At 41.8% G+C, this 11,037-nt stretch overlaps 1 protein-coding gene across 3 annotated transcripts; it reads right to left on the bottom strand.

Annotated features, from left to right (window-relative positions):
* Positions 1–1,207: 1,207 nt before the first annotated feature.
* txn2 (thioredoxin 2) lies at positions 1,208–8,694 on the bottom strand. Of its 3 annotated transcripts, none has more exons than XM_066675134.1 (4): positions 8,569–8,694; positions 5,558–5,817; positions 3,650–3,773; positions 1,208–2,186 (listed from the first exon to the last, which is right to left on the bottom strand). In XM_066675134.1, the coding sequence occupies exons 2-4, from the start codon at positions 5,815–5,817 to the stop codon at positions 2,070–2,072; spliced, it is 501 nt and encodes a 166-aa protein (XP_066531231.1). In that variant the 5' UTR covers positions 8,569–8,694; the 3' UTR covers positions 1,208–2,069. The 3 variants fall into 3 exon arrangements, with proteins under 3 accessions (XP_066531231.1, XP_066531232.1, XP_066531233.1); XM_066675135.1 differs by lacking the exon at positions 8,569–8,694 and adding an exon at positions 8,440–8,546; XM_066675136.1 differs by lacking the exon at positions 8,569–8,694 and adding an exon at positions 8,447–8,540.
* Between the last annotated feature and the right edge of the window lie 2,343 nt (positions 8,695–11,037).

Below are 11,037 nucleotides of genomic sequence, written 5' to 3'. Positions count from 1 at the left end.
AATATTGTGCAATTTCCCCTAACAATCTTGGCTTACATATTTCATAAACTTGACTACAGCAAGATCATAACACAACAAACACACTGGGGCTCCTGGGGAACAGTTTAATATCCAAAGCTAATGACTGTTGTAGGATAAGAGGCTAGGCTAATGACAGACAGGATAAACGAGTCATCCTGCTTATATCATAACAAACTGCAGTCCATGTGCAGCATATAATTGACTTCACACATTTATCTTTTATTTATTAGCATTCTTTCCTGCATTTAAATGGACACACATCTTTTAACCCCGTCATAAAATTAGCATTTACATAAATCTACATATTTACGTTGTTTACTTCGTCCAGACTAAGCTGTATCTCCAAAACAGCAACTTCACTGAAGGAAAAAACATTCTAAACTTTCAATGGTAAGCTATAAATACACAAAAATGGAGATACATGTTTTCAGTGGACAAAGTGCTAACACGCATGCTGCTAACTTTACAAATGGTGCCCATCTGTAAAACCTAACACGTTCCAGAGGGATATGGATTCTGGGCTGGAATTTAGGAGTGAGATAAGATTAGATTCCTCTATATTTGACTACTACACTGACAAAAATGGACTGTAAGTCACTACTGTAACGTAAACCCTAATTTTCCTTCTACTCTGGAAAAATTAAAACAGCTTTGATACTTCAATTAAAATGAAACCACAGATCAAGTGGAACAAGTTGTTACAGGCAAATGGCTTAAATAAACACACAAATCTGATCAGGGATGGCCTGTGTCTAATCTGATTTAAGCATTACAGCCCGTCATATGTCATAGGCCTGAGAAGTCCAGGCAGACGAGTTGTACATATCTCCAGAGACTGTCAGGCACTGTGAGAAATCTTGACACAGCACAAAATTCCTGGTATCGTAATCACGTAATGCCTCTCAATATTTTCTGTGGCTGGGTGATTTTAGCTTGGTTGGCCCAGGTCTGTGCGAGAAAACACTGCCAGAAAAAGCTGGTATTAATTCCAGCCTCTCAATCACAAGGTAATTAACTTGCTAGCTACACTGGAATGTCAATTATGTCCATTATGTGCCATGGGGATTTTTCTTTTGTGAAAGCTATTATTACCAAGCTGACACTCATGTAGGCATTCCAGCTCAGTTCGGTTCTGCATTGCTGAAAATAAAAATGAAAAGACGTAAAACAAATAGGTAGAACACCGTACATCTTTATTTCTGACTCCATGACACTGTAATATTGAAATAAAATCTAAAGTCAAACCCATAACCATACTCCTGCTTCCCCACGCCAATTTCACAGTCAATAAAACTGGGACAGAATCAAACACCCACTCAATTTCTTTCACACACTCACACATCTCAGCCAAGATACACATTCAGGTGCACGCATACACACACACACACACAGGTCTGTATTAATCAGTCTCAGAGATAGAGTAGTAGAATCAGCTATATTTTTTTTTTCTGAAACCAAATTCAGTGTTCACACTCTGTGATAAGTGATAAACATAGACCCCTCATTCTCGCTCACATTTATATTAGGCATAGCGGTGTATGGTGTCTGTGGCCTTGGATGAGAAGAGGAAGGCCGCCCTCCAGTGGCCAAGAGCAGGATCTGCAGCAGAGAACCAGAATCAACCTGCTGTGCTTTACAACTTAAGAATTCTTTGAGTCTCCCCCTTCCAATAATCTTCACTCACAGTACAAATAGAGCGATACGATAACCTCACTGCACGCTCGAATACAATCTATTTAAGCTAACACAGAACGCCTCAGGCTCCATTACTCATTGGCGAAGGTCTCAGAGCTCAGCAGAGGTCAGTGATCGATGAGGAGCAAATGATGAATGAATGAAGTGATGAAAACACAGAAAAAGTCAAAAGACAACCCATGTATGAATCTGACATCTCTTAGGTGTGTGCACGCTGGCTACTGTAAACTACAGACGTCTGCTTACAATATGAAACAAGAAAAAAAGGGGGGGGAAAAACGTAGCTAGCCAGAGCTGTAAACTGAGTTAAGGGTGGAAGTTAGAATTGGGCCCAGGGGCGGTGATGAACACATTTATTGTCCAATCAGCTTCTTGACGAATGAATCCAACTGATCTTCATCTTTGATCCCTACAAACTGGTCGATGATGTCTCCGTCCCGCATGGCGATCACAGTGGGCACTGCAGACACCTAGAACACAAAAGAACAATAAGTATTAACTCGTTTAAGGTGCTTGCGAGAACATATACCCATGCAATATGTTAAAACTTGCAGGATTATATTTTCCACTTGGCAATTCATTTAAACCAGTGTACTTTATTATTTAATTAGGTCCTTATATTGAAGCAGTAGAGCAAAACATAGTATAATCAAGGAATACTACTAATGGGCATTGACAAAATTCCATTTCCTGTAAGTGTACGTGAATGACAGCGATATGCAGCCATGTGAACAATGACATGGTGACCATCACCAGTAATATTGGACAGTTAATAGTATATAGCTTTAGAAGTGTTAGTTTTACAACAATGGTTGCCACTGACTGTAAATCTTAAATTATGTGCCAATTATTCATTCTTATTTGGTCCAAGTTATTCTTTAAAGGCTAAGCAGCAGCTCTATGAAAGTGTCAAACAAATAAATACAGTGGAGTTTGAGTTCCTAACTTGTGTTTATTGATAGTCAGAAAACATGTTATTTCTTACTAATTCAAGGAATAAGGTTTAAAAGACCGTTGGTCCCCCCCCCCCCCCAACGCTGTTCGGCAACTCTAATAGGCGTCTTGCCTGTGACGTAGATGGTGGACAACAACTCTAGAAGCTGCACTTAATTTAATGCTAAATGAGGAAAAGGTGTGTTGTTTTTGGCTGCAATCATTCAATGTACAGTGGGACATCTGTGCACAAATGGCCCAAAGATCCCAAAATATCCAGAAAATGGACTAAATTTGTCAACTTTAAACGGGCACTTTGGAAAGGACCCTCCGCTCACTCCGTTATCTGTAGCTCATTTCACTGGCGCTTTTCCAACAATATGGGCATGTAAGGACACCAACGAAAGGTGTTCAAGAGCCTCTGTAACGTGGAGGTAAACAGGGTAAGGACACTCACTTCGCCTGTTTTAGTTGGTGTTAGTTAACGTTAGCTTGACTCGCTAAACTCGGTGGCTCAGATTATACTCGGCTACGTAGCTGCATTGCGGAGGTTTATAGTGTCGGATGAATTCGAGTTCGACTTCGATCACATTTACAAGAATAACGGTACCTCTACATTAGAGTTTAGCTTATTGCTAGGCTATTGTCATGAATAATGTTGGTTATTTAGCTAGATACTGTCATAACAGTCAGTCATAACGGTGTTTTACCGCGGCGTTGTTCAGCTGTTGTCCACCAGTGACGTCACGGTCGCGTTCAAGAATTTCCGTACGAGCTCGGGTTTTTCCGTCAGTTTAATAAAATTGTCCGTTTTAAAGCAAGTTAAGCTGCTATTTTCATTTTAATTCATACTTATATCTGTCAGCAACTAAAATAATGTGAAATATTCATGGAGGTCCATTAAGTGGTGCTTAGCCTTTAAAAATACCTGCTCCAAGGACACAGCTGAAGGAGTTGTGGGAAATCGCAGCGTATATCTAAGTTTATGAGCATATCTTACCCCATATTCAATAGCAAGGTCTGTGTGTTCATCAATGTCCACTTTGGCCATGGTAACACGGCCCTCCTGCTTAGCGATGGCCTTCTCCAGCCTCGGCCCCAGGATCTTGCAAGGGCCACACCATCTATTCAAAAACACACAAAGGGCGTTAATTTAGAAACCATGTTACACTATGAATTCATACAATATATGTGAACAAAGGTCTGCAAACACCCCTTATAATCTGCCATTTTTAAAGTACAGCCATAGTGAACATATAGAAAGGGGTAACTGGTATAAATCAGCCAGGATTAGGCAGTAGGGCAGTGGAATTGCATTCTCTGGGGTAATGGAGCACCCTTGAAAACAAACTCTCTACTAAAACCCTTGATTTTTAGAAGAAATGTTGAACAAGCAAGTGTCCACAAGCTTCTGGCCATATATATAAAAACTATCAAAGGACAACAGGCCACAGCAGGTCTTGGAGTTCACTCATACAACACAGAAGAAAACACAGCACCAATTCAGAGCACCAACAAACATGACTTTAGAGAATACACACTCCATGTGATGCTACACCATCACAATACAGGGGAAGGCTGCATAAAGAGCGGCTTGTAGTCCGGGGAGCTTGGCCAGGAAAAACACGGCTTACTATGTAAATGAAAGCCTGCGGGGTCGGCCAACTGTCTCGATCTGTCTCACTGCAGACAGACAGGGCCAAAGGGGAAGGCTTTTCCAGACCTAATCCCCAACTTACTCTCAGGCCATAAACAGCTCTGAGATCAGAGTAAAGGATTGACTCAAGAAAGACTCGAGACAGATGTGAATGAATATTGTATCTTCTCTGTGTTGCTTTCCCCGCTTTCCAACATTGGAGCAACATAGCAACAAAGTATTTTCAGTTACAACAACATCCCAGACTCCACCACTGCACTGAAAATTAGCTACTGCACACTTTCCTTGCTCTGGAAAACCAATCCCATATGAATAGATAACAGGGTCATGAGATTAAACCATATTTAAATTTAGCCTTTACAAAAAGAACAAAAGCCTGCTGCTGGAGCACTGTGACACTAACACTGTATGGTAGAAGATATATCACACACGAAATCAGCAGTCAGTGCCACGGCTGAGCATTTCCGCTTTCAAACTGCAACATTCCAATGACAGTCTGAAACTGGTGAATTCAGACAGACAGTGTTTCGTACGTCATAAACCTAAGGTTGGGGGAAACAGAAGAGTGGACTAACTGCATATACATATACTTGCACAACCTAATAAAGGCAAAGGTGTGCAGTTACATCTAAGCCACTAAAAGCTGTTAGCCATGTTGCCATTTTTAGCCTTCAAAAAGAGACCAGATTTCAGCTTAAACATATGAGGCCTTGTACGCTACTAAATGTGGACCTCCCTCTGGTAAAATACAATTCCCAATGGTGGGGTGAAAAAGGCTGTGTCTGTGAAACTAGATCTAAAAGGCACTGAAGATCTTCAGTTGTTTCTGCACAAGAACTGAAAAGCCAAAGTTATTTTACAGTATGCATTATAAACTCTAAGTAAGGTGAGTGAGAGTGGTAGATAAAAGCTGACCGGCCAAAAGCTCTAAATGGACAATATCTAAACAGCTGTCCAAATGCACATCGTTTTGTGCAAGTGTGTGGACACCGTGGGGTGTATTTATAAAACCTGAATGTACATTTACTGGGCATCTGCTGGAAGAAATGTGAACTGCATGAGAGCATTAAATAATTAAAATCCCTAGAAGACCAAAGAACTGCATAGAAATCAGATATTAATTTGTTGAGCTTGCTGTCAAACTTTTAAACTTTGCTGAATGTTCTTTAAACATACTTTTAACAACAATGCAGAAGCCAAAATGTACAAATACTGAGATGGAGCAGGAATACGCTCAGGTGGAATACGTACTGTGCATGAAAGTCTATGACCACTGGCAGCTCGCTGTTAATGACCCTCTCAGTGAAGTCTTCTTGGTCCTGGACATTGAAGGACACACCTCTATAGGAAATCAGAGGGAGCGAGCAAGTGCGGGACAGGAAGTGCTGTGGCCTGAGGGAAGGGTTCGGGGAGGAGGAATATAACGAAGAGGATGAAACGGCTACAGGGAAACGACGAAAATCTTTAACAGAGACGCTCCATATTCTCCGAGCAAGCAGCCGAGTAGCCATCTGGGAGAGGAAGAGAGATGTGTTACACCCTTATGAGCATTCAGTCTGACACTAGACAAAGTAGCAGTGTTATATTTGTTGAACTTATCGGGTCATATATAGGTTTTCACTGATCATTGTCCACACTCACTGACATTTCGTCTCTGTCCAATGAAAAATAGCAACATTACAGATGCCTGTATCAGACTACACTGTATTTTTGTCTTTCACGACATTCACTATGTCAAAAAAAAACACACGTTATTTAGCGTTTTAAATTCATGCCGTGTCTTGGTCGGGAGACTGGCAACACTTCCAGTTTGACATGGACCATTCTTCGTTTGCGTCATTGCATGAGTTCAGTGTTTCTCGGGAAGGCAGGTCAAGAGAAGGTCAATCATGGCTATAGAAGCGGTGTGCGCTGCTGGCGGTTTTTTGTTCCAAAAAGAAGAAGAAACCACAATCGTGGACCCTTCGTGTGTTTCGAAGAGAATAGGCTCTTTGTCCTGCAACGAGAACTTGTGGTAATGTGTTAACATGTCAAGGGCATTTCCTCAGTTTCGTTTTTCCACCTGACAGCTGAAGCAGCAGCCTCCCTCTCTCTCTGAGTTTACATATGCGTGCCAAACAGTGCTCTGTCCTCCGATTGGTCATCGTCAAGGAACATGCCATAGGTTATGTCAGACTAGGCAAAAAGATCCCAAAAAATTCTAACATGCTAGACTTTTCATCATGGTGTTATTGGGTGTCCTAGATGCCACATCGCTGATCTTTGATTATGTCACACTACACGACCATTACTCACTCCCGACTCTCATATTTGGGTCCGACACTGGAAATCGGGCTAAATTCGTGTAGTCTGATCCCGGCATAAAGTAACACAATACTCATTCATTCATTCATTATCTGTAAGCGCTTATCCAGTTCAGGGTCGCGGTGGGTCCAGAGCCTACCTGGAATCATTGGGTGCAAGGCAGGAATACACCCTGGAGGGGGCGCCAGTCCTTCAGAGGGCAACACACACACACATTCACTCACACCTACGGACACTTTTGAGTCACCAATCCACCTACCAACGTGTGTTTTTGGACTGTGGGAGGAAACTGGTGCACCCGGAGGAAACCCACGCAGACACAGGGAGAACACACCACACTCCTCACAGACAGTCACCCGGAGGAAACCCACGCAGACACAGGGAGAACACACCACACTCCTCACAGACAGTCACCCGGAGGAAACCCACGCAGACACAGGGAGAACACACCACACTCCTCACAGACAGTCACCCGGAGGAAACCCACACAGACACAGGGAGAACACACCACACTCCTCACAGACAGTCACCCGGAGGAAACCCACACAGACACAGGGAGAACACACCACACTCCTCACAGACAGTCACCTGGAGCGGGAATCGAACCCACAACCACAGACACTATCTGCTGCGCCACCGTGCCGCCCCATAACACAATACTATAACACCCAAATAACACCCACAATAACACCCAAAAAGCTGCAAACACAAAAGTAATAAATATATTTGGTTTAGCAAAACAGAGGTGTAGGCCTAGTTTACAGAGTGGGGGTGGGACCCCGGCTCTATTTGTGAAAGGAATGTTGGTGTAAACACAGTCCAGCACGTTCGCTCTGCTGGGAGCAAAGTCCAAACAGCGATTGAGTTTACGGAGCACTGATTTTTATGGTAAAAATCTGCATTAACCATGAACAGCCCATCAGTGTATGTGTTTTGAATGCATATATTTTAGCACAGTAACCCAGCATTGCCTAAACATCCTGCTCTTTTAGCATAATAATGTAAAAGACTAACTATACAGGAGATTAACAAAACAAAATGAATCCAAATGAAATATCTGTAATACAAAACCGGAATCAGAAACAACATGCCAAATCTTTTGTGACCGTTTTATTATTTGCATGTGAACAGTTACCCCTGGAGAGTAGAATTTGATAAACATTATTGTGTGGCGTTTTTTATATGCTAGAAAATGTATAATTCACAAAAGTGCCATAGCTGAGAATTTCCATTGAGTTAATCAAGGGTTTTGAAGTTAACCTGTCAGGTCAGTATCAATCAACTCTATCCAGCACACTCTCTGCCTCCAATAACGTTTATAAACTGAGCAACAACCAGGTTTACTACATCAAATTCAAGGTCATTTTATAAATACTTTTACTTGAAGTGTATCCTTAAAACGACTACATTTCCCATCATACCTTTCACACCTCCTGCCTATATTTCATGCCCTGAAGAACTACAGTACTGCAGGCATCAGTGTTATTACTCTCCTAACAAGCAGAATACGATTTTTAAGGCTTTAAGAAAAGGTTTTTGAGTTGAATAAGGTACATTAAGGGAGAAGAAATGTTGTGGCCAGAAACCAACACACTAACGTCTATACAGCTTTGGCTTATGCAAGATTTCTGATTTCTCACCACTGTGTGAACATGAACTTGAAGCTCGCCTCTTGTTTTCACATTCCCTTCAACCTTAAATCGCGCTGAAGTTGGGTTCAGGCCGCTCTGTTTGGTTTTACGTCTAGTTTATGGGGTTTAATACTAATTTTAAAGCACGTTAAGGCATGTTTGCCCCTGATAACCTCAGTGACTTTGTCCATTTTTCACCTCTTACGTTTCTTCCTCCGATTAAACACGAACCACAGGGGACATGCCGAAGCGACCAGAGGAAATCACACAGCGGCACAACAGTCACTTCAGTAATGGAAATGTCTATATAAAGTTAATGTTACTCACCGTATAAAGCCGTGCTGTTATAAAAGCGTGTGGCCACACGGACCTTTAGAGACGAACCGTTTCCGTGAGAGGAAAAACGGCGTAGTTTGAGAGTAGCGCCAACCTGCGGCCTAGAGGACAACTACAGCTCAACGATACTGAGCATTTAGCTAGCTGTATATAAATCCAGGTTATCAAATACAGGTTCTGTCTTGTATATACACCAAAAAGCCACAATGTTAAGTGTCCTCTTTGTTTTTATTCGTACTGTCCATTTTATGACTGTACCATGTATTTCTACAATTATATATTGCCTTCCATTTGTTGCCTTACATTTTTGTTAGCCCACTTACACTGTTTTTCAATTACCAGAAGCACCACAGTATATATTATTTAACTGGTGGATCTCAGTACTGCATTGACACTAATGTAGTGGTTGTTAGTCTTTGTTGTAGTAGTACAGACGTTTTTAAACACCTCAGTGACACCGCTGGGCTCCAATACCAATATACCTGTCTACCAATATATTTTCCAGCCTACAGAACTTGAATGACTGAAATTAACAGATGAGCTTCTCTTTGACTTTGCATTTACAACGTAGACCAACAAGATAGGTGTCTAATAGAGTGCCTAGTGAGTTTAAAAATTCTGATACACTCATACTAGTCTGACAAATATTAACATTCATTCATTATCTGTAAGCACTTATCCTGCTCAGGGTCACAGTGGGTCCAGAGCCCACCTGCAATCACTGGGCACAAGGCAGGAATATACCCTGGAGGGGGCGCCAGTCCTTCACAGGGCAACACACACACTCATACACACGGACCTTTTTGAGTCGCTTATCCACCTACCAACGTGTGTTTTTGGACCGTAGGAGGAAACCCGCGCAGACACAGAGAAAACACACCAAACTCCTCACAGACAGACACCCGGAGTGGGAATCGAACCCACAACCTACAGATCCCTGGAGCTGTGAGACACTACCTGCTGCGCCACAGTGCTGCCAAATATTAACATGCCATCATGCAATATCGAGAACTACTGACCACCCAGTTAATACCTGCTCTGTGGTGGTATTTGTTGTGGTTCACAGAAGCTAGCATTTCCTTAGTATTTTAATCACTTTCCAACATCTTTTGCTAAATTAAATGAATGGCTGACTGGACTGTGCTATGAACGACTTGCAGACAGACCCAAAGTCAATATGCATAATCGTTGCTGAATGTTTAGGTCAAAAGCCAGATGCTTTTTGTACTCAGAACCTTAAACTATTTCCATGCTTTTTTATCCTTTTTAAACCTTTTCATGATTTTAATGAAATGCTATTATTCATTCATTATCTGAAAGTGTTTATCCAGTTCAGGGTCGCGGTGGGACTGGAACCTTCCCAGAATCACAAGGTGCGAGACAGGAACACATTCACACCTACGGACACTTTTTTTTGAGTCGCCAATCCATGTGTGTTTTTGGATTGTTGAAGGAAACCGGAGCACCTGGAGGAAACCCATGCGGACACAGGGAGAACACACCAAACACCTCACAGACAGCAGGACTTGAACCCCTAACCCCAGATCCATGGAGCTGTGTGACAGTGACACTACCTGCTGTGCCACTGTGCCACCTGAATGCTATTATATTTATATTATATAATATTATTATTTTAACAGAAGGCTATTTCCATGTTTCTTTCCTTTTCCAAAGATGTCACATGAACATTGTCTGGCCACGCTCTTTTATAATTGATGGAGGGAGAAGCATGAAAGGGAAAACAGGAGTTGGTCACCTTTTCATGTGGCAAGGGAGGGCAAGGGCTGGATGAAAGAGAGAGAGTGGGGGACATTTGTTTGATCAACGAAGTGAAAGTCCTGTAGATGGAAAGAGAGAGAGAGAGAGAGAGAGAGAGAGAGAGAGATGGGGAAATGAGTGAGCAAGTGAGTGAGTGTGCTTGTGAGAGAGGTGGAGAGATGGAGAGATGGTGCAGAAGTGGAGGATTTATAGGCAGCCCTCTGAGACTCCATGGTTACGGGAGGCTGAGGTTGCCGAGGTTTCTAAAAGGAGGGAAAAACATCAGAGCCTGTGAGTTATCCGTTCTTCTTTCATTGTTTCTACTCCTCTCTTCATCATCTGTTTGTCAGTTTCTGTTTGGAAGCAAGAGATACAAGTATTATTTTGCTTGCTTTGTGTTTTGTTCCTTTCTTTCAATGTTGCTCCCCATGTCCCACTTTAATGCTCATCACACTCTTAATTTCTAATGCTTTTTAACCCCAAAGAAATGTTGGGACATATCTAATAAACAAATGTCATGAAACTACAAGTAGTGTGATTACTGGACAACAATGCATATTTAAAAAAAGTCATCTGGCAAAAAATAAATAAATAAATAATAACTCAGTTTGCTTTTATTTTAATTTTTGTTCCAAAGCCCAGTTGCTAAAAAGGCTTTGAAAATATAGCATCTTGGAAGTAAATACAAAAATTAATTGTTTA

Source organism: Hoplias malabaricus, chromosome 6, assembly GCF_029633855.1.
Source record: "Hoplias malabaricus isolate fHopMal1 chromosome 6, fHopMal1.hap1, whole genome shotgun sequence".
NCBI classification, from domain to species: domain Eukaryota; kingdom Metazoa; phylum Chordata; class Actinopteri; order Characiformes; family Erythrinidae; genus Hoplias; species Hoplias malabaricus.
Note: the sequence above shows the minus strand (reverse complement) of the source record. Positions and strands in the feature narration are given on the sequence as shown.